Genomic DNA, 24,054 nt, shown 5'->3' with positions numbered 1-24,054 from the left:
CCATTTTTTCTGTTAACAAGAAGGGTAATTCGGTCATTTTATATGTAGTTCTGTGAACCAGAAGGGCAATTCGGCCATATAAAATGACTGAATTGTCTTTCTCGTTAACAGAAATAATAGATTAAGTTAATCCAATGGACTAAAATGACAATAGTGATACCTTTTTGGACTCACAGACAAAAAATGAAACCTTCAGACTAAACTGACAAAATGACCCAAACAAAATGAATTAAAATGACATTTAACTCTCCGAAACAATATCCAAACAGAAAAAACCCAAACCCATCAACACATACCAAACTCCCAATTGCCGGCCAAGACACAAACAAAAACATACATACATTCTTTTCTTGAGCATCAATGGTCAAAGAAGAGTAGAACAAAAGTCAGACCAAAAGTAACCACCCTCCTAACCACTTTCTTCCTCTCCATTCCACCACCGGATCTCCGTCGTCCATCACCGGATCTCCGTCGTCTCAATGAGTAACACAACGCCTGCAACGCATTCCGCCGCTACCGAACCTCCAGATCCATCTTCTCCGAGAAGAAATTCAAAGCGACCTAAATGTAAATCTCATTTTCTTCATCTTCTCCATCTATTACTTGCAATTACAATTACGATTATGATTATGATTATGATTATGAATATGTGTTTAATTTCACTTTTTATCGTTTCAATTTCAAATTTCAGATTCTAGGTTTACGCAGCAGGAACTTCCGGCGTGTAAACCTATTTTGACTCCACGATGGGTGCGTATGTTAGTAATATAATCAATTAACGATTCAGGAAGCCGAAACACGTTGTGACTGTTTATTATTTGCAGGTGATCTCTGCATTTATGCTTGTAACGATCGTCTTCGTGCCGATAGGGCTTGCGTCACTGTTTGCTTCTCGTGACGTATGATCTGTTTTTCTAAATTGATCACTGTTTATGCTGTTAATTTGTTGATTTGAGTTGTTTTGGTTCAATTAGGTAGTTGAAATTGTTAACCGTTATGATGATGAGTGTGCTCCGTCCGGATCTAGGAGTGATAAGGTCCGGTTTATACAGTCGAATGCGGATAAAACGTGCAATAGAACTCTAACTGTAAGATCGTATTCTTCGGTTTCGTCATAGTTTATGCTGATACACCTTTTGTTATGACTTGTAGTCTGATTTACGTTTAATGAATGAATGCGTGTTAGGTGCCAAAACATATGAAGAAGCCTATTTATGTGTACTATCAGCTCGACAACTTTTATCAGAATCATCGAAGGTATGTTGCCGTCTATGTTATATAATTATGTGTGAACACGAAGACCTTTGATTTTGATGAACACGATTGTGTTTGCAGGTATGTTAAGAGCCGAAGTGATCAGCAATTAAGGAGCCGAAACAAAGAGAATGACGTAAGCACTTGTAAGCCTGAAGATACTGTAAATGGAACAACGATTGTGCCTTGTGGACTTGTAGCATGGAGTATGTTTAACGATACTTTCAGCTTCTCCATTAATAATAATGGGCAATTGCCTGTAACGAAGAAAGATATTTCGTGGAAAAGTGATAGGGATCATAAGTTTGGCAAAGATGTCTTCCCTAAGAATTTTCAAAATGGAACTCTTATTGGTGGTGCACATCTCAATGAATCAATACCGGTAAGCCTCTTTACGCTATATATAGAAGGATATTTTCTTCTCATGTATATTTTCTTGTTGAGAAAAATAAACGAGTAGCTGACTTTTGAACTTTTCGGGATGTGTATATAGTTAAGTGCACAAGAAGACCTTATTGTATGGATGCGGACCGCAGCACTTCCAACGTTTAGGAAGTTGTATGGGAAGATAGAAGTGGATCTTAAGGCAGGTGATACAATCAATGTGGTTCTAAAGAACAACTACAACACCTACAGTTTTAGTGGCAAGAAGAAACTTGTCCTTTCAACCGCCAGCTGGCTTGGTGGAAAGAACAACTTCATTGGCATTGCGTATCTTGCTGTTGGTGGCTTGTGCTTCGTACTTGCTATGACTTTCACTGTCATATATTTGGTTAAGCCAAGGTAATTTTATTATCATGTTGGTTTTCATATACGATGTTGTGAGCTGTGACTTCCATTATTATATAATTATATGTTTTTTTTAAATCTTAATATGGTGTAATACTACTATATTAATACAGCTACCCCCGGGACTAGAAAAATATTTCTTTAGCACGGTTATTTGTTTATTGATAATGTTAACAACATAATAACTAGGGCTGCAAATGAACTGAACGAACAGTTTGTTAAGAAATATATATGTTCACAAACTGTTCATGAACACTTACCGAACGAGATTTTATTTTCGTGTTCGTTTGTTAAGGAAATGAACGCCTTCGTGTGTTAATATTAGGCAATGAACGAAAACGAACTTTGGTGAACACAGATGAACACAAACTAGTGTTCATGAACATAGATGGAAACAAACGAACACAAACAAGCATTCATGATTATGATATATAATACACCGACACTTATTAAAAACTGAAAAGACTAATGAACTATCAAACATAAACAAACATGTTACTGAACGTTCACTAACATAAATTAACAAACTTAGAAAATCCCGCCGAACTGTTCGCTGAATGTTTGGTTCATTTGCAGCCCTAATAATAACAATTTATGATCGTAGAAAATTATTTATTTTGTTAAGTTGTTTATTTATCAAACATTAAATTTATCTGTGGGATGTTATATGATTTGGTGCATTGGAGGGTACTAATTTGTGTTCCAATATATGATGCAGGCGTCTTGGAGATCCATCATATTTGTCTTGGAACCGTAGTCCAGGTGGACACTGATTGATTTATGCAAAGAATGTGGTAAAAGGATGCACGTGTGTGGTTGTAAGTATTTAACCTGTTTTCTTTCCAAGTTTTACCACAGAAATATCAATTTCTCTTTAATAGCGTGTTAGGAACTGGTAAGTTGCGACTGCCATATTGTAATGTAAGTTCGTAATTATTTGCTGATTTGTGTTTGGAAATTTAGTTTTAGGCGTTACATTCAAATTATCATGTACTCATTTCTTGCTTTTAGGGATTGTTTGGGATTTGCGTATTAAAACTACTTTATCTGTTTATTATGTTTTGACACGACAATAAACTATTACGAGGTTGTTTGTCCAAAGTAGTTATTTGATTATTTACAAGTGAAATAAGTGTTTTAATAAGCAGTTTAAAAGTGAGGTTACTCTTCTTGATCAAGATCCGCTTCAGTATCCTGGTTCTAGAATATACTTCTGGTCACATTGAATCCACTAAGACACTTGTTTATATAGCTTGGCATTTTGTAGTTACAGTGATTCTAGAAGAACTCCCACAGATGATTTTCTGAATATTAAGCAACCTATAAACAAACACCACCAAAATTTTAAAACATGTGAATTGGCATCACTATTAGGTGCATTTCCTGAATCCGGATCACTTATTCAGACATAACAAGTTTACCTTGGAAAGAGTTTGATTATTATATCCTTTTCATTTGATATAAGAGTAAATTGCCATTTTAGTCCCTGAGTTTTGTCCAAATTTGTCATTTTAGTCCAAATAGTTTTTTTTTTGCCTCTAGGTCCCTCACTTTTCCTTTTTGTTGCCATTTTGATCACATACAATAACTCCATCCAAAAACTCCATCTTTAACCAGGGGTATTTTGGGTATTTTCATTTTAAATGTTTTCAATTGCCATTTTGATCCAATTCCAAAAAATCAAAAAAAAAATCCAAAAAATTCTAAAAAATAAGAAAAATTCTAAAAAATCATAAAAATTCTAAAAAATTCTAAAAAATCCAAAAAATCCGTTTCGGCGCGAACCGTTTCGAACCCGAACCGTTTCGAGCTGAACCATTTCAACGCGAACCGTTTCGACCCGAACCGTTTCGACCCGTACCGTTTCGACCCGAACCGTTTCGACCCGAACCGTTTCGACCCGAACCGTTTCGAGCCGAACCGTTTCGACGCGAACCGTTTCGACCCGTACCGTTTCGAGCTGAACCGTTTCGACGCGAACCGTTTCGACCCGTACTGTTTCGAGCTGAACCGTTTCGAGCTGAACCGTTTCGACCCGTACCGTTTCGAGCTGAACTGTTTCGACCCGTACCGTTTCGAGCTGAACCGTTTTGACGCGAACCGTTTCGAGCTGAGCCGTTTCGAGCCGAACCGTTTCTAGCTGAACCGTTTCGAACCGAACCGTTTCGAGCTGAATCGTTTCGACGCGAACCGTGCCTCGAAACGGTACGGGTCGAAACGGTTCAGCTCGAAACGGTACGGGTCGAAACGATTCAGCTCGACACGGTTCGGTTCGAAACGGTACGGGTCGAAACGGTTCGCGTCGAAACGGTTCAGCTCGAAACGGTTCGGTTCGAAACGGTTCAGCTAGAAACAGTTCGGTTCGAAACGGTTCAGCTCGAAACGGTTCGACTCGAAACGGTTCCGCTCGAAACGGTTCGCGTCGAAACGGTTCAGCTCGAAACGGTACGAGTCGAAACGGTTCGCGTCGAAACGGTTCGGGTCGAAACGGTTCGCGTCGAAACGGCTCAGCTTGAAACGGTTCGCGTCGAAACGGCTCAGCTTGAAACGGTTCGGGTCGAAACGGTTCGCGTCGAAACGGTTCGCGCCGAAACGGATTTTTTGTATTTTTTAGAATTTTTATGATTTTTTAGAATTTCTATTATTTTTTAGAATTTTTTGGAATTTTTTTGATTTTTTGGAATTGGATCAAAATGGCAATTGAAAACATTTAAATTGAAAATCCCCAAAATACCCCTGATTAAAGATGGAGTTTTTGGATGGAGTTAGTGTATGTGATCAAAATGGCAACAAACGGGAAAAGTAAGGGACCCAGAGGCAAAAAAAAACTATTTGGACTAAAATGGTAAATTTAGACAAAACTCAGGTACTAAAATGGCAATTTACTCTTTGATATAAACACTTACAGACATAATAAGTTCAACTTAGAAAGAGTTTGTTTATTGTATTCTTTTCATATTATTACTCTGGCATTACAAATGTGTAACAAATGTACAAATGTTTATACAAAAATATGTTTTACTAAGTTTAAGTTCAGAAAATAAGTGGGTCAACCTATGAACACCAAAACATGTCATTTTTAGCTAAAGGTGTTCGAGGTATCTGCTCTGCACCCCTTTAGACTAGACAAAAAAATGTGATTCTTGCTAGCTTCGTCATTCGTGTTATGTAATTGTGTGTTTGATTTGCAAAAAAATTAATGTATTTCTATTTTTTAATTATAAATTATTATAAATTTAATTTATTTCTTAAAAATTCAGGAAATAAAATGGTTCGAGTTGTTTGGTAGAAGAAAGAAAGAGACAAAATTCGTTAATAATTTTAAACAAGGATAAAAATTCGCAATTTTTAAAATCCTAGAGGCTGTTTATGTGAGTGACTACCTCTTTTTAGGCTTTTAGGAGTTTGTCCTTTATTAATTTGTAAATTCTTCCTCAGTTAGTTAAAAGAATGAAATTGGCTGATATTATGACGATACTAGGTAGTATAGATATCATTATGGGAGAAGTTGATCGTTAAAATGATAATTGATACAACAGAAGTACAAGCTATCAATTCTTTTTCTAGATTGGAATCCTTAAAAGAGGTCTATGGGATCATATGAGTGTTTATCCCTGTTTTTACACCTGTATTAGGAATTACAATAGGTGTACTAGTCATTGTTGGTTAGAAAGAGAAATATCCACGGGTATACAACAACGTATCGGTCCTGAATACGCAGGACCTTTTGGAATTCTTCAAGCTCTAGCAGATGGTACCAAATTACTTTTCAAAGAGAATCTTCTTAAATTTCAAACCCATGAACTTGTCTACTTTTGTTATATGTAAGTGGTTAAACTTTATGAATATGTTAAAAATTTGAAAGTTCGCCAAAGGGCCATAAAATGGTAAGTGGTATATAGTTCTAGAGTTCAAATCATACAGGTCGAAAGAAGACGTCATCCAGAGACAGCTTTTACCAAATTGCCCCCTCCCTAGACATTGTTGAGGCCATGATCTTTTTCACCAAAAATAGTGTTTGATGTCTCATAACTTGATGTACGAATTTTTCATTTCGACTATTTTGTTTCAAATAAATAATGATAACTTGCTATTGCGATAGGTAAATTAAGAGCGTCAATTGGTTTATGAGGTAATAATCATGACAATGAAAAATCTAATCCACCATTAAATATAATAATTTAAAAATAGCAATTGAAGCACTTAATCGAATTCGATACTCATTTTTAGCTTTTCACTTTGCTTTTCAAAGTAACATTTATAGATTGATCTTGTTTGATTAAAGTTGAAAAATCTCAAGGTTCCGTTGAAGAAACATAGAATGCATTACATACAAAAAAAAAAACAACAAAATATTGAGTCGGTTGACACTGATGCTCTCGAAGTTCTTTGCATTCTTCAGTTCATTACGCTCAAGATGATTGATGCATCAAAGTCTCCTGTTTCTAAAGAACTGATGAAATAACAAGTCTACATGTAGAGTTTTTGGTCTAAATATTTTGTAAAACTCCGAATGTGACTACCTACAGTTATCACTTAATGAACCATGATTTCAAGCTACATCTAACTAAACAAATACACATCAAGGCATGCAGTGTTCTTAAAGCAGATACTCCATTTCAAACAAATACACATCAAGTTACATATTATAGTCTTGCTTCTTGTTGGTGTGCATCATTGTATAAAGCTAGCTGCAAATATGTACAATAAGAGCAGCAAGTGGATAAAACCAGTGGCTAGAACTAACCGTGCTGCAACAGCTTTGATTATAAACTGATGTCGTGTTATTCGTTTCAGAGCTTGCAGTTTCATGCTAAACTGGCAGATGCCCATCCTTTGCTAAAGTTTGTGTTTATACATATTTTTCCAAATTAAACAACATTGTAGACCGAAAACTCATTTTTAGAAATCTGCAATAAAACAGTATGTATACACACCAAAGAGTATACAATTGTAGGAACATCAGAATGCATTAATAGAAATTGAATCCTACAATGCCAGAATATCAGTCCCATTTCATATTGGCAACGTACAGCACTCATTTTACCATAAATCAGGTAAACAAGCGACTCTAAATTGTTGCCTTTGCACAACTTTTGTTAATAATCAATACATAATCAAGTTTTCAAATTAAAATAGAATAAAATTACAAAGCTAAGGTTAAGTGTTACGCTTTCAAAAGAACGTAAACGGGGGCCGCATCCTCTTCAAGAGGAATGGTGTATCCCCATCCCCAACTTCCGCTAAATTTCTACACACTATAAAAAATAATAATATGATGTGTGGAACATTAGAATGCATTAATAGGAACTAGATCCTAAAATGCCAGAATATCAGTCCCATTTCGTATCGGCAACGTACAGCACTCAATTTACCATCAATCAGGCAAACAAGCGACTCTAAAGTGTTGCCTCTCAACACCATGTGCTAAGCTAAAAGAAGAGGAACAGGATACCTCAGAAACGGAATGCAAGTACTAATCATACAAGGCTAAAACCTTTCAGATGGTACGGACAATACATCATTCATCATCAGAAACCCAATCCCTCTCTATCATTACAACTTACAAGTAAATATAACCCTCTCACTAAACCAAACAAAAAAAATATATATTACACAAAAAAAGTCAAATATTACTACCAACCGAGTAACATCAAGTAAAAAACACAACAAATTCTTCCTACAACAAAAAAGTGTTAAATGAATTTAGGTAATAAACTGTAGGAACATCAGAATGCATTAACAGAAATCGGATCCTAAAATGCCAGAATATCAGTCCCATTTCATATCGGCAACGTACAGCACTCAATTTACCATCAATTAGGCAAACAAGCGACTCTAAATTGTTGCCTCCTCACTCATTTATTAATATTATTAATAATAATAATCGCTAAAAATTCAAGCTTACAAACAATATACAACAACAACAACCATACCCAGTAAATCCGACAAATAACAAAGCTACTTATGGGAAGCTTACAAACAATATCCATACTAATAATTAGGAAGCTAAAAGGATAGAAAAAAGGATGCCTCAGACATTGGATGTGAGTATAATCAAACAAGGCTATAAAACCTTTCAGATGGTACGGACAATACAATATACGTCATCATCGGCAATTCGATTTTTCTACGTTGTTATAACTTACCGGTTGGTTACTGTCGCCATTGGATTGACGAAAATGTGACGGCCATGTTGTAGATTTATAGAAAAGAAGGAAAACCCTAGTTTGGTTTAAATTACTATAATATCCTTGGGTTTTTAATTATTTTACGTTTTACCCCGATATTGTGATTTTGTGATATTCGATTGTGGGCACTATGCTTATAAAAGTGTTCATTCGTACTTTAAGTTTTTAAGAGGTTTATTTTGATATTCAAATTTAGTAAACAGTATTAAATTTTCAAGTAATTGTAAAGTTAGTGGCTGTTTGGCAACATCTGGATGGTTAATTGCTGAACCATTTAAAGTTCTGAACCAGTAAAATGTCTGAACCATTAAAAGCCTGTATAGGGCTGGCAAAATAAACCCATTAACTAAATTTTGGGTCAAGATGGACATTTAAAATAACAGTTTGGGTTATGTTGGGCCATAAGTAAATTGTTAGTAGGTCAAGATGGGCCAAAGTATAATATTAAACATAATCACAAGATGGGTCAGGATGGGTAAGACATTATCACCTAGCAGGTCAAGATGGGTAAGAACACGCACAGTTACGCTCTGTTCCCGAGTTAACTTAACGAGGGATAAGAAAAGAAAGCAAAAGTGAGAAAGGAAGGGATGAGAAAGGAAAATAAAAGATGACTTTCCCACCGTTTCCTCCCAAATCGGAAGGAAAGAAAAATTAAAGAATTTAGCCTAGCTTTCCCGTCATTTCCTTTCTTTTCCTTCCTTAAATGAAACTCGGGAACACGACATGTTTTATTTTCCTTTCTTTTCCTTCCTTAAATGAAACTCTGGAACACAAAATATTTTTACTTTCTTTTTGTTTCCTTTCCTTTCCTTCCGTTAGTAAACTCTGGAACACAGTGTTAGGGTTTCTCAGAAAGAGCAACTACAAGACCGATCTCTCTCAATCTCTCATCATCCTCCTCCTCTTTCACGCTGCGAGTTCTTTGAACGCGAACCTGTGACTACCGTAGTTCCATTGTTTCAGCAGGTTTTCTCTATCTAGGGTTCATTCGTACGAATCTGGTAAAAAATTGTGTCCGTTCAATTCGTTGGAAAGATTAATCAAGATATTCTAAATTTATTAGTATCATTCTTATGTTTATGTTTATAATTTAGGAGTCGAATATTAACGGGTCAAAAAGGTAGTTATATAGCCTTCTGCATTTAACAATAGTAAAGTGTGTTTTAGTGTGTGTTTCTCTTGTTTTGTCCCTGCACAGAATATGTGCATACTCAGTTGTTCATACTAAAATGATCCTAAATGAATAATGATATAATTGGGTGCCATCAGGAGAGTTAGTGTTGATATTATTGCATACATACAGATTGAGTTAGGATTGTTTAATGGATAAAGGATTGCTGTGAATTTACATTAGAAACTAATTCGAGTTAAAACAGAATAGTCCATTGCAGAATTATCCGCTGTAGAGTTATCAGCCCCAGAATTAATTACATTCGCACAGTTTGAGTCGCACTTATGTCTGAATTATCCGCTGTAGAGTTATCTGTCTGCAGAACTTAGAATCAGTCTACATCCATTAAATTCAGTCCATTCGCTGCAGATTGACAGCAGATCCGTAGAAATACAGAAGTACATCCGCTGAATTCTGGTTTATTTGCAGATTGTCTTTTCGCTGAAATAAAGTTCAGTCGCTGATATGATTCATCCGCAGATTTAATAAATCTGGTACATTCCCAGATTTTTAATTTTTTTAATTTTTTTTTAATTTTTTTAGTTTTTTTTTTAATTTTTATCGTTTTTTTTATTTTTTAAAATTTTTAATTTTTTTTTTCGTTTTTTAAATTTTTTTATAATTTTTTTCATTTTTTATAATTTTTTCAGTTTTTATTATTATTGATGTATTCTCAATCCATCCTGACCCAAACCCATCCTGACCCGCACTCATCCTGACCCAAACCCATTCTGACCTTCTTCTTTCTTTTACCCATCTTAACCCAAACTCATTCTAACCCAAACCCATCCTGACCCAACAACCAATCCAATCCAACCCATCCATTTTGCCACCTCGAAGCCTGTATAATGCTTAACCGTTAAAGGAAAATGTTTCACCAATTCAGATTAAAGATCTTAACCATTCAGACTATGTATAAATTTTAGTCATTCAAATGCAAATGTCTGAACCATTCAGACATCTGCTCATGAAACAAACAGTCTGAACCAATAAGTGCTGAATCAGTAATGTATTTGAACCATTGATAGTCTCATTAAGAGGTAAACAAACAGTCCCTTAAATTATCTACGACTTCGAGATGTAGCAAAAGATAACTTGTGTAAACGCTAATTTTGAATTCTTTAATTCTATCTTCTATATGGTAGTTTAGCCTAGGAAGCCCATTCCAAACGGTTATTTAACTCATTCAAGGGGCTGAAGGTAGATGTCCAAAAAAAATCGTATCTGGAAGCAGACCTGGTAAAAAAATTTGGAATCGGTATTTTTAATACCCGGGTATACTATACCCGAAACCGGAACCGACCTTACCCGTAGGGTATAGATAGATATGCATTTTGATCTCAATACCTGGAACCGAAACCAATCATACCTGATTAATACCCGAAACCAAACAAGAACCGGAACCGGATCTGATTATACCCCGCTATACCCGATACATGATTCTAATATCTTTCTTTTGAATTTATGTTAGTGCATTTATTTTAGTTTTCTTACATTACACAATGCATATTTAATAATAATAAACAAAAATACAAGAAAATAGGGTAATAAAAACGCAATATAGTATTAAAAAATACGAAAATATTGAACTAAAAAACTCGGAAATAGGGTATTTTAATACATGGTTTCTTAAGAACCGGAACCGGGCACATAGGGTATGGTTTTTTGTCAAATAACCAGAACCGGAACCGAATCGGCTATAGTAATAACCGGTTCCAACCCATAAAACGAGAAACCAAAACCAATTCTATAACCGGAACTGATTATTAAAAATACCCAGTTTGTGCACCTCTAATTGAAGGGGCTCCCAACAAACATACACATATCATGCCTCTTTTGGTCATGTACTCATATTCAGTTTCAAAAAACTAGTTAGTCAAGGCTTGGTTGTTTTGGGTGGCGTCCATGCCTCCCAAGCGACTAACAACATGCCACATTTGTTAAAAGGGGGCGTCAAGAGGAGAGACGTTACCCCTTTAAATCTTGTTAACACATATGAAAGATGGGGTTCGCTACACTCAACTAATTACATGCACACATACACACACAAAAAGTTAACTTTTTTATTTAAATTTTTAGCTGAACCATAATGCCATAGCTAAATGGTGTATTAGTTAATTAAAGCTCATTGCTTACGTGACAGTGATATGGTAAGGTGTTATTGAAATAAAAAAATAATAAAAAAACTATTACAACTTGTAACAAAAAATAACCTGTTATAACTTTAACTCATTTGCACGAAAGCGAATTCTTCCCCTTTTAACCCAACATCATAATAGAATGTTGTACCCCCCTTAGAATACACTCCGAAAAGAAGTTTTACTAAATGTTTATTTTCATTTACGTAATTCTATATTATATGCCATCACCACTTTGGTGGGGTGGTAGAGGCTTTGTGTATTTTGAGGAGTGACCATTATGTAACCTTTATCGTTAAAAAAAATGTAATTCTATATTATATACGGCCGTTTAAACCATGGTGGATCTTTACATACGATTATTTAGCCCATAGAGCCCTTTTATATGGTTGTTTAACTGATGCAAGGGACTCCAACCCAACATTCATGTATCATGCCTCTTTCGGTCATGTTCAGTTTAAAAGACACTAGTAATAATAATGAAACCATTTTCTTTTTCGAACAATTCTTTCATTCCAATCACCAGGGCAAATTACATAAGGATAGCATGTAGACGAGCAACAAACTGCGCCGCCATCCCCTTCTGAATAGAAAACCCTAATCTGCTAAACCATTTAAAAATCAAATTTAAGTGCCTAAACCCTTAATTATTTTCGATAAATATGAGTTGCCCACGTATAAACGTCAAAGATGGTCAAGAGTCAAGGGTGCTAACAAACAGTAACAAAGAAATAGATCACAAATAGGATAACTAGTTTCACATCACCACAACATTCGTTTAAATTTGATCAATACGCCGATAAAAAGATCATATGATATATGATCCTTGTGTGTTTATTTAACTTAAAAACTTGTTAAAAGATAAATACAAGTTAGCTAGACCTTGCCTTTGTGTTCGGGTCTATGACTAAACTCAAAGTCGATATGAACAAATGCGCGCTCCACTTGAGGAAGCTGCTCAAGCTTTTCTTGTAGCATTTCACCAATATTATGAGCTTGGCTCAGCAGCATATCCTCTGGCAACACAATATCTACCTCCACAAAGTAATGAGAACCGAATGTGTATGCTCTAACTGTGTCAATATGTTTTATTTCCTCATGGTGGTTCCATACCAGATAAGTCAGTTTTGATAGGAAATCCGGTGGGGCCGTTCTGCCTATTAACGCTCTCACGTTCTCCATAACCGTCCTTGCCCATGTGCTGATCGTATAAAGCGCTATCTGCGACCAAACGTTTAAAAGATAACAATTAAAACAAATAAACAATTAGTTATTGTGTTAACACGTGACAGCCATGACTCGTTTCTAAATAAATGAGTTGGTATGAGTTATATTTGTTAGCTAAACGAGTTTATTTGGGTCAGTGTGTCACTCCTATGAAACACATAACTTAGAATGGGTTCAAATGGGCTAGCACCCACATCCAACCCATCATGACCATAACTCTTTTTGACGTGACCTGACCTAACCTAACCCGCTTGCAAGGTCTGGGTGTGAATTTTTTAACACGACAAAAACCTAAAACAAAATTTATGGGTTAGGGTATGTATAAATGGGCTCAGGTCAGTTTTGGGCTAATCCCACGAAACCGTTTAGCTAAACAGTTCGTGTCCAGCTGACGGTTCGCGGGTTGAACTGTTAACCCCCATTTTTATATATATTTTATTTTTAGAACTTAAAAGAGAAATTGACATAAAATTTTATTATTATTTGTATATTTTGTTGTAATATAGTAATTTTAAAGTATTAATACCCAAAAATAATAATAAATTAAAAAACTCAAAGGTCGGTGTTCATGTCAACCCACAAATATTCATGTCATGTTTGGGTTTATATGTTTGACACGATTTTTGAATTTGTATTGGGTTGGGGCCGCAATCACGACCCATTTATCACCTCAAATGCATGACTTGATTCTTATCATACTTACAATGATAGCACCTAGAGGATCAATCCACCACCGGTAGCGAACAGCTAAAACAGTTGAAACTAATCCAACCGAATTAGTGACAACATCAAAGAAATGATCTTGTGCATAGGCCCTCACTATCTCATTTTGAAATCTTCGGCAATAAACCATCAGCAGAAACTTCACCACGGTCACACCCACCATGATGCCGATCACCCATTTTTCATGATCGCGGTCCGTGTCAGGGTGAGTCTAAAACCAGTTCCAAGTGTATATATATTAAACAAAAATCAAGATTGGTAAAAGAAAGTGATATGCACAAGGACAAACCTTGGCAATAAGTTGTCTAGCAGACTCTAGCAATATTTGAAACCCAAGAGTTCCCATTACTGATGCAAAAACAATGATCCCCTGCAATCCAACTTAATTAGTGCAAAGAAAATTGTATAGATATACACACATGCACGCGTGTAGAATATATATATTCTACTTCTTGACACGGGCAGCTCTTGCTCGTAAAAAAAAAAAAAAAAAAAAGCTAGGACTTTAGACCCCGGATGAAATAATTTAGTTTTTCTTTAATATATATATATAGAAATAAATGATTTAATGAAAATGCTGAGAAGTAAACTGTAAACAAACACAAATTAGTGTTTTGAAATAACTGGTCTTTTATATAGTGCATCATTGATAATGTAACTTTTTTTAAAGAATTAAATATTTTGAGGTTGATCATACATTTAAATGTGACAATGTTATTACTATACTAATTTATATTAAACAAGATGTTATTTTTTTTTTCAAATTTATATACTATTAACTAGTAACTGTTCTGGTAACAAAATAGTCATGTTAACTACTCTATTAATTGTTGCTTTCACATGACTAAGAAAAGTGTGATTTATAAGATTGAAGAGCTTACGACAGGCTGCATCCGGTTCTTCCCAATCGGATAGTGAAACTGATTCGGATTTCTCATGGCGTATGAAGTAAACCACAAAATAAACCCGGATAACAAGTCCAATAATGAATCCAAGGTTGAAGCAATGACAGCTAGAGATTTGCTTTCAATAGAAGCATATACTTTTGCTATGAAAAGAACCAAGTTAGCCACATTCGACACGGTGATCGCGGTTCTTTCACTCTTAGCCAGATTCTTCATTTCATCCTGCAAAGAACAAAAAATATATAGAAAAATGATAAATCTATTTGACGACGACAAGCTGCAACTAATAACAAAAGTAGCAAACGACCTCGGTTAAGCTTTCAGGTAAACATCCTGACTCGTTAATCGTTTCCATCTCGTTGAATCCTTCTAGGAGTTGTTCCTGTTTCTTGTAGTACTCCCGAACCTTTCTATGTTTCTCTGTGAAGGGATGACTAGGTTTGTAAGAATACATATGAATTTATATAGGGTTGTTAAATGGGTCGTGTTTACAGGTTGACAGATTGAACTTAACATGAACCATAAAATTTTACATGATTATCTTGCCACACACATGAACCTGAACATGAAAAAAGTTCTATGTTTTTTTAGCATATTAATACTTTAAGATTCTAAATTTACATATTATTTGAACTTTTTAAGCACTAATGTTTAAAATATCTTAGTTTCTTTTAACAACTTTGACATAAAAAATACTCAAGTTACATAAGCACATTTAGAAAAAAATAAATTATAAATGGGTTTAACAGGTTAACCGCAAATCCACTAGTTGGCATGGAGACAGCCCGTTTAGCTAAAAGTGTTCATGCGTTCTGCCAGATAACTAACCCGAACCCGTTTATACTAAACCCAGACCTACAAATTTTGTGTTTGGTTCGTATGTGTGGTCGTGTGAGCCCTTATGATCGAATGAACTAAATAATAAACATCAAATGAAATTTATATACATCATATGCTTTAATGATCAAAAAACCGAATTACTTCGCAACATTAAAGTGATCATACCACCAAACATGCCACATATATAGAATGTGAATCAAGTAAGAACATATATAAATGAAGTAATTACTCGGACTACGCCTAAAGATGCGACGAAAACCCGAAAAGCGATCAGGAGAAGTGGAACTAGAGGTTTGTGGAAGACGAAACTGGTCAATATTGAGCCTCCATGAAGAAGATTGTTGTGGTGGAGGAGATAGGAGGAGGTTCGTAGGAGCGGCGCCACTGTCGTCGGTAATTCCGGTATCGCCTTCCATTGATGATCAACTATGATCTCTGATCTCCGGTGGGTGTTGAATGAATGAAATGAAATGGAAAGGAGTGAAAACTACCTGCAGGGCAGCGGTTAAGTAAAGAAAAGAAGATGATATTCTATTGATATGGATGGCATCATCATATTGCACTCGGATTTTTTTATTTTTATTTTTGTAAAACCAACTACTCCACCACCCTAAACTAACTCCAACGTGTAATGCATCATTCTAAAGTTGATGAATACTTTGTTAGTTATTATTATATGAAAAAAAAAATTAAAACACATCTTTATTTTCCAAGAATTAATGTGTTTTTTTTTCTTTGATAAAACTCATTGATAGACTTCTCATTGAAAGTATTGTAGAGGGAATATTTCAATATTGAATATGGACGTGTTAGAAGGAGTTTTATAGGGTTGGGAGCAGGGGCGGACCTATTAACAAAGAACGGGTTCTCAAGAACCCATTCGGTTTTTAATTTTTAGTGTAAATGTATATAACAAACTGAAAAGGAACCCATAAGTAAAATATAAAAGAAACCCATAAACAAAAAAAGCCTTGGTTCTCCACTGGTTACGTCCACGTTGTTCTTCTCAAGACACCTGGGTTCGAATCCCATTTTGATGCACGGTTTTGTTTCGTTTTTTTTTTTCTTTTTTTATTTCTTTAGTAACCAAATCTTATAGCATCCTTCGGACACACCATCAAATGCTTATGTTCAACTCGGTTTAATATTTCTACAAATCTAAAGATCGTGAACCCTTAAATTAGGGTTTTAGGGCACATATTAAAGAAACTACACAGACAAAATGAGAAGAATAATCTTTGTAGCTCGTTAGAAAATACCCATCTCCTAATTTCAATCGGGACAGTCTCCTTCCAATCCGAATCATTGTTTCTTCTCATCAGGTTAGATCAATTCTTGCCATACCCTGTTTATAAATAGCCTAATTTTGAAAATAAATTGGGTATTTAAGTCATAAATTAGTTAGGGTTAGGGTTCCTAATTTGATTTCAATTATAAAGATTCTTGCTTTGTAGCAGGAACTGTAGACAATGCATCTGTTATGGAACCCTAACTGGAATTCAAAGAAGTTCAGAGGTAAAGCTTGTGCATTTATATTTCAAACAACCAAATTATTTGCTGCTTTTAATCAAACATTTATATTATTACATATTTACAGTTATTGACTTATTGTATCATAATGATAATGATGGGAATGTATGGTTAGGGCTCATTCGGTTCGACGTCAAAAACCAGTCTTTCTTCCAAGACGGATACGCGATGGCCAGGGCTCATTCGCCTTGACGACGTCTGGACGTGTGCCCCATGATCAACCCTACGATGAATTTTCGGGTGATGTTGAGAAGGTTTATAGGATTTGAAGGAAGTTTCACACACGGGTTCCGAAATTGGAACTTGCTTTGCAACATTCCGGTGATGTAGTCCGCTCAGGGTTGACAGAACGCGTGTTTAGGGTTGTTCATTTTTATCTAAAACCCGAAACCTGACCCGAATTCAAAGCCACCCGAACCCGAATTAGCGAATACCCGAAAAAGTGAACCCAGTGAAAAAATTCCTAGATCCGCCACTGGTTGGGAGTTGTCCTAGTACCTTTTTTATTATTGAATGCTTTTGTTCTGTTGATAAGGAGCCTTGTCGTGTGCATGAATATTATGCATGCATCTTCTTGTAAAATACCATTTGACAAGGTTTGAATTCAAGACCTCCCTTTCAAGAGGTTTGTGCCTTTAACAAGTGAGCTAGTCTCATATTAACGTCCTATGTATGCATCTTCTTGTATGAACATGTTGTCGTTCCTATGGTTTCAAAATGTTTGTAATTATGCAGAGTCATCCCTAAAAACTTTTGAAAAAATTTAGGCCTCGGGCGACGAAAAGAATTGGGCCAAAAATTATGGTTAAGGGTAAATGAATTACAAAAATAAAAACTTAGTGATGGAGACGAAAACAATTGGGCCCAAAATTATGGTTAAGGGTAAATGAATTACAAAAATAAAAACTTAGTGATGGAGCAAAGACTCAAACTTGAGACCTATACATTATTTTGAGATGGTTTTTGCCACTACACCACCAATACGTTTTTGTATAATAAATGGATACATATACTAAACATATAATTTAATAAATATATACAAGCTTATAAAGACTTTTCGAGCCCTTTAAATTTTGGGCCTCGGGCGTCGGCACGGGTTTGCCGGGCCCAAAGTCGGCCCTGTAATTATGTCTTAAGTTTCAGATTATTTAGACCGATGATTGTTGTGTACATAAGGCAGATAATTGCCTGGGTGAAAAAAAAAATGATTAAAACAAGCCAACTTCAATTCCTATAGCCAAGGGCGTACTCACCCCAAGCCGTGGGTGGGCCGGCGCACCCGTTGAAAAAATATTTTTTAGTATTATTTTTCGTCTGAAATTTCGACCGCACCCCTTTAAAATTTTCACCCGCACCCCTTGAAAATTTTCAACCGCCCCACTTAAAAAAATATTATGAATTTATAAAAGAATGAAACGCTGATTATTATTTAATATATAAGTATATAACACAATTTATATAATTATTCTTTAACCACTTATTCAGTTAATTACTTAACCCAATCAAAGCCCAATATACAATCTAAAAATATTTTTTAGTATTATTTTTCGTCTGAAATTTCGACCGCACCCCTTTAAAATTTTCACCCGCACCCCTTGAAAATTTTCAACCGCCCCACTTAAAAAAATATTATGAATTTATAAAAGAATGAAACGCTGATTATTATTTAATATATAAGTATATAACACAATTTATATAATTATTCTTTAACCACTTATTCAGTTAATTACTTAACCTAATCAAAGCCCAATATACAATCTATTTTTCCCAAGCCCAAACTCAACTCAAAGAAACTTAAACTAAATAAAATAACCCAAATCCATCCAACGTATAAAGAAATAAAAACGAGTTTCGAGGCGTTTTCCCTTCGCCTCACGAGGCGTAAGCCTCGAGGCGAACCGAGGCGGGATTAAAAAATAAATATAAAAATTATATATATTTTAAAGGGAAATTGGCCTGTAATAATCCCACCTAGACCTTATTGGCCATTAATAATCCCATCTCAGAATATTCCCCCCACCAGTCCCACCTTTCATCTATTTTTCCTACAATGGTCCCCCGTTAAAAAAACTTAACGGAGTTAAGCTTTTTTTCCAAATTACAAACATATTTTTTAGGGCTTTTGATTAGAACGACGATACGAGTCCATTGATGTAAAACTTGTTTCGAAACGGTGCTCCAAACGATGAAAACGACGCTTCAATTCGGGTGTTTAAATTTCCAATCAACCAAAATCAAGTCACTTGAAGCACCATTTCGAAGTAAGTTTTACATCAATGGACTCGTATCATCGTTCTGATCAAAAACCCTAAAAAATATGTTTGTAATTTGGAAAAAAAAAAACTTAACTCCGTTAAGTTTTTTTAACAGGGGACCATTGTAGGAAAAATAGGTGAAAGGTGGTACTGGTGGGGGAAATATTCTGAGGTGGGATTATTAATGGCCAATAAGGTCTAGGTGGAATTATTACAGGCCAATTCCCCTATTTTAAAAATAAAATACTAAACGTAAAACATATAACTTTCCTAATGTAAATAAACTTGTGAGAATTGTTTTGAGTTAAATATGATAAAAGTTTAATGTTTAAGCGTCCTAATGTAAGTTTTTGTAAATGGAATGAATAAAAGACCCGTCCTTTTTTCAGTAACCCTAAAAGAGTTACGCCTCCATCATCTTCTCCATTGCTGAAACCTTGATTTTTCTTGGTCACTCACTGCTACAAGCCAGATACGTCTCCACCTTTAATCTACCTCTGTATTTCGTCCAGCCTCTTTCAGAATCGACCCTGTTTTCTTTAGTAACCCTATAAAACCCTAATTTCTCTCGCCTAAAAAGACATGTACGCCTCTTAATTTCCGTTCCGCCTCGACATGAAACGTCCGCCTCATACCTTTGAGGCGTATGTATAAAAACAAGCAGTGAGGCGCCGCCTCAGATTCGATTTCTTGAAGTTTCGCCTTGAGGCGCACCTCAAAACGGACGCCTCGAGCGTTTTTTTAAACCATGAACCCACCCACCCATTCCAATTCAAAATCCCGCCCCAAGAAAAACTCCCAGCGACTTGACGCCACTGCTCACAACCGTACGACTTTTTTCCGGAAAAACTGAAATTCCGGCAAGACTGACCCATATTACGCCAGAATTCCGATATAGAGCTAGTATGGTTTCTTTATTGATTTTTGTTTTTTTATGTGATGATTAGGAAAAAATATAGACGTTTAAGGGTTTGATCTTTTTATGTTTTTTTTGTTGTTCTAGACTTGTAGTTAAATGATTTTGTTGTTTTATTTATAGCTTTGTTTGTTTAAATGATTAATTACAAGTAATCAAAATTTAATACTAGGGCTTGAATGTTTGAAAATAAAGTTGAAATGAACTATGGTTGAACATGATCGTTTATTTTGTTTAAGTGTTCAATGTTGTTTTATGAACCTATGGAGCGATTTATATGTGATAGGAACCATGAGTAAGAATATAATGAACTTAGGGAGTGTTTTGTATCTCTAGATGATGTTTTGGATAGATTTCAAAAAATGAAAACCTGTAGGACACAATTTTAAATACGTTTGTAATGACATTTGACGTCTTCTTGATGATTATATAAATTTTAGTTTGATGTTCTTTTGTCTTACATGACCCGACCCGATCCGTCCCACTAAAAACCAACTTTTTTATATAGCTAGGGGCCTAAAATCTTTTAAAAAATTCCGCACCTCAACAAAAAATTTATGAGGCCGCCCCTGCCTATAGCTAAAAGCCGACAATGAAACTCGAAAAGTGGTATTGTTAGGAAGCTCTAAAAAAATTAGACTCTAGAATACAACATACAAGTCTTTTTACACAATCTTTTTTATATAACTTACTCCAGTTCAATAACAATTTTACATCATGGATTCTTCATTTCTTTAGATGAAACTAATGAGTTTTTTGTGAACTCGGTAATAGAGGCACACAAATCATCATGGAGGAAGAAAAAAACACGTCATAATTAAGAACAAGTAGTGCTCAATTAAATAGAGACTGGGAAGGAAATTTTTTTGTTAGTTGTTTTTTTACTATTGTTTTATTTTTGTGTTACGTTCAATTTATAATTATTATTGAAGGTGTGCACATGATCATTTGGTAGTTGACTATTTTTGCAGAAATCCAATTTACACTAACGAAGATTTTAGGCACCGCCACAAAATGAGTCGTTTACGATTCCAACGAATAGTCGATGATTTAGAGAGGACAATGTCGTTTTTAGATTATCATGAGATGAGAGATGTAGAAAACGTTTTACGCCTTTGTATAAGCGCACTTCAACAATTTGTCAAATGGCGTACAACACATCTAGCAATGCATGTGTTATGAGTATCGGAAAGTGTCTTAGAAAATATCATGGGAAAGTATGTATAAATTTTTCAATGGTATTATTTAACTATACAATAAGAAGTACTTGTGTAAACCAACATGGTATGACTACCAAAAACTGTATTAGGCACACAAAGCAACACTAGGCTTTCCTAGAATGCTATGCAACACGATTGTATGTATTAGTCGTGGTATATATGTCCTAATGCATGGTGTGTCAATTTAAGTTGAGTGATAACGAGTATCCTTCTTTAATGCTGGGAGTTGTGGCGTCACAAAATCTATGGATTTGGCATGGCTTGTTTGGCATTCCCAGTTTCAATAATGAGTTAAACATTCTCAATTCTTCAAAGGTTTTTAAGGTCATCCTAAACAGAGTAGCACCTGCGTTTATGGTTAAGGACGTGGTATACAAGCACATGTATTATATTGTTGATAGAATATCTGAGTAAGAAACAATTGTAACACCCCAATTTTTGACAATTTGGAATTATGATGCAGGATTTAGTTATATATATATGGAATGAAAGCCCAAGTTACCTAATAAAGGGAGATTAATAAAAGGCCCATTGTGGGATATTTAAAAGGAATAAGGTGGTGGACCTAAAGGCGCAAATTGATGTTTACATACGATTGAAGTTGATGTACATTTTGATGTTAAAATGTGATTTGATGAAATTGCTAAACGTTCATAAATTATTAACTTTGTTTTGCTACAATTAGGACTCACTCAGAGTAGCTGAATTTTTAGCTTGCATGTCTAGTTAAACACGTTGATGCTTGATATGAAGTCCACAACATGGATTTAAGGCTCCCCCACTTTTGGACAGATATCCTATCAACATTAGTTGAGCCACTATGTTATTTAATGTTTTGGTGAAGACAATGTAATCAATACTTGATGTTTTAATGTAATTTTCCTTGCTATGTGATGACTATTATCAGTTTAAGAACTATATTTTGATGCAGTGATCCAAATGCGGGGTTTGGGCGGGTTTAGGGTCTTACAAATTTGTCAAATTTTCGCCTTACGACTCAATGCATCAGCCACGTTATTCGCCTTACCAGGATGGTAGCGAATTTCGCAATCATAGTCGTTTAGAAGCTCAACCCAACGTCGTTGCCTCATGTTAAGTTCTTTCTGATTGAAGATATGCTGAAGACTCTTGTGGTCAGTAAACACTACGCACTTTGTACCATACAGGCAGTGTCTCCAGATTTTGAGAGCAAAAACTACTGCACCCAACTCAAGATCATGAGTCGTGTAGTTTTTCTCGTGTACCTTTAGCTGTCTTGATGCATAAGCTATGACTTTGTTTCTTTGTATAAGAACACAGCCAAGGCCTAAACTAGATGCATCACAATACACAACAAAATGTGTCACACCCCCAAAAATCCACCATGCGGAGTATCACCGCTTGGAGGCGTGACATGACCAGGATCGAGCCACCAATCATGTTGAACAATGTAATTAAGTAAATGAAATCAACCACAATACGATTGATGACCAAAGCTAGTTAGCTAAGTTTAGTTTAAACAGCGGAAGCATAAATGTAAATCCAAAAACATAAGTCCATAGTTTATAAGTTTAAAGTTCAAAGCGTAAGTTTAGTCAGTTCATGAGGATTTAAATATTAAGCACGGAACATAACAGTCCGTACTCCACAACGACTCCTTCCTCGTGCAAGCTCCAAGCATTTAGCGACCTGTAAGGCATGTAACAACGAGTCAACAACAAAGTTGAGTGAGTTCACGTTTGGTTGTTTAGTTTTAAGTTGTTTCTGAAAACGTGGTTTGTCTTTCGTTGGCGTAATTGTCGTGGGGGTTACCCCGTAGTTGAAAGTAAGATTAACCAGTTCATTCTTTATTACCCAGACCATATTTATGACTAGTGGGGGCTTCTCCATGTGAACTACTAGACCGTATGATATCGACTACTACGCAAGTAAGTTGTGCCCTACATCAGTGTCTATCATCACTGATGGTTTGCCATAGTCCATTAGTACACGCCCGTCCGACTGGCACGGTGTGAGGTTTGTTAAACCTAATAGCGCTATTAACTAATGACCTGCTCACCATTGGCCTCGGCGATTAAGTCGATATAAAATGAGGGACTTATGATAGAGTTTTGTCTAGTAACTTTTAAGGTTGTTGTCCTACCCAAGGAGGACGAACGTACATAGTTCTCCCAAAGAGAATACGCAGGATTAATATTGGCATCCTACCCGAGGAGGATGGTCGTACATATCCTACCCAAGTAAGATATGTAAATTCCGTTTTAATTCTTTAACCCATTCCCAAACCACTGGGAATCCCATGCCTTAGAAAGTGTGTGAACTCACCTCGGTTTGCTCGGTTAGATTCTCAAATATAGCTAACAGTCAAGGTCGGTCAATCACGTCCTAATATGATTACCAGTTGGTCATTTAGTGGTTTTCAAATAGAGCACAAAGTTCCTACACGTATCTATTACATAACATGCATTACTTTAACGGTTTATGCCCACGTAACCTCCCCATCTATTCCCATTCACAAATAAACATACGACATTGCACATAACACTTTTATCGACACATAACATGTTAGATCATTCACAGATAGCATACTCGACATTTAGACACGCAAATTACTACTTATGTCATTTCAACTTAAATATCCAAAACTGGGCTGTTTTCGAGCATTTTAATAAAATAGTTATCTTATTTCAAAAATTCCCAACTGTTTACAAAAGGTGCTAAACGATCCAAATATTATTGTGTAAAAATCTCGGGATCCGATTCATTACCAATATTTTATTAAAAATCATTTTCCGGACTGCACTCAGATTTATCTTTTTCTGACTGCAGTTCACGGAATAATTCATTAAAAATTCATTGTAAGTCGGATTGACGAAATTCCAGTGGGACAATTACTACGACATCAGTGTCCAT

General features: G+C 35.5%; 2 protein-coding genes, 1 long non-coding RNA gene and 1 other non-coding gene across 4 annotated transcripts; 2 read left to right on the top strand and 2 right to left on the bottom strand.

The window, feature by feature from the left end:
* Positions 1-264: 264 nt before the first annotated feature.
* LOC110899042 (ALA-interacting subunit 3) lies at positions 265-3,100 on the top strand. The gene is made up of 8 exons (XM_022145908.2): positions 265-567; positions 692-750; positions 825-899; positions 975-1,088; positions 1,187-1,257; positions 1,336-1,636; positions 1,748-2,037; positions 2,762-3,100. Exons 1-8 carry the CDS (start codon positions 480-482, stop codon positions 2,814-2,816), a joined length of 1,053 nt encoding a protein of 350 aa, XP_022001600.1. The 5' UTR covers positions 265-479; the 3' UTR covers positions 2,817-3,100.
* A 4,972-nt stretch (positions 3,101-8,072) lies between these two features.
* On the bottom strand, positions 8,073-8,162 carry LOC118486225. Its single transcript, XR_004878078.1, has one exon. It is a non-coding gene; the product is annotated as a small nucleolar RNA snoR117 (small nucleolar RNA).
* Positions 8,163-12,265: 4,103 nt separating this feature from the next.
* Positions 12,266-15,787, bottom strand: LOC110899041 (metal tolerance protein 9). Its single transcript, XM_022145907.2, has 6 exons — positions 15,471-15,787; positions 14,709-14,821; positions 14,378-14,623; positions 13,786-13,866; positions 13,477-13,707; positions 12,266-12,767 (listed from the first exon to the last, which is right to left on the bottom strand). The coding sequence occupies exons 1-6, from the start codon at positions 15,655-15,657 to the stop codon at positions 12,423-12,425; spliced, it is 1,203 nt and encodes a 400-aa protein (XP_022001599.1). The 5' UTR covers positions 15,658-15,787; the 3' UTR covers positions 12,266-12,422.
* A 577-nt stretch (positions 15,788-16,364) lies between these two features.
* On the top strand, positions 16,365-17,433 carry LOC118485375. The gene is made up of 3 exons (XR_004875697.1): positions 16,365-16,563; positions 16,699-16,756; positions 16,887-17,433. It is a non-coding gene; the product is annotated as an uncharacterized LOC118485375 (long non-coding RNA).
* The last annotated feature ends 6,621 nt before the right edge of the window (positions 17,434-24,054 follow it).

The sequence above is a fragment of the Helianthus annuus genome, chromosome 13 (assembly GCF_002127325.2).
Source record: "Helianthus annuus cultivar XRQ/B chromosome 13, HanXRQr2.0-SUNRISE, whole genome shotgun sequence".
NCBI lineage: Eukaryota > Viridiplantae > Streptophyta > Magnoliopsida > Asterales > Asteraceae > Helianthus > Helianthus annuus.
This window is presented reverse-complemented; position numbering and strand designations above follow the sequence as displayed.

What these genes read in the sequence shown, in the direction of transcription:
- LOC110899042 (XM_022145908.2), top strand. Translation starts at nt 480, where the DNA reads ATGAGTAACACAACGCCTGCAACGCATTCCGCCGCTACCGAACCTCCA. An exon ending in AAATTCAAAGCGACCTAAAT is followed by an intron (nt 568 to 691) that starts GTAAATCTCATT and finishes TTCAAATTTCAG; the next exon opens with ATTCTAGGTTTACGCAGCAG. An exon ending in ATATATTTGGTTAAGCCAAG is followed by an intron (nt 2,038 to 2,761) that starts GTAATTTTATTA and finishes TATATGATGCAG; the next exon opens with GCGTCTTGGAGATCCATCAT.
- LOC110899041 (XM_022145907.2), bottom strand. Translation starts at nt 15,657, where the DNA reads ATGGAAGGCGATACCGGAATTACCGACGACAGTGGCGCCGCTCCTACG. An exon ending in CATCTTTAGGCGTAGTCCGA is followed by an intron (nt 14,822 to 15,470) that starts GTAATTACTTCA and finishes ATCCCTTCACAG; the next exon opens with AGAAACATAGAAAGGTTCGG. An exon ending in ATCCTCTAGGTGCTATCATT is followed by an intron (nt 12,768 to 13,476) that starts GTAAGTATGATA and finishes GTTTGGTCGCAG; the next exon opens with ATAGCGCTTTATACGATCAG.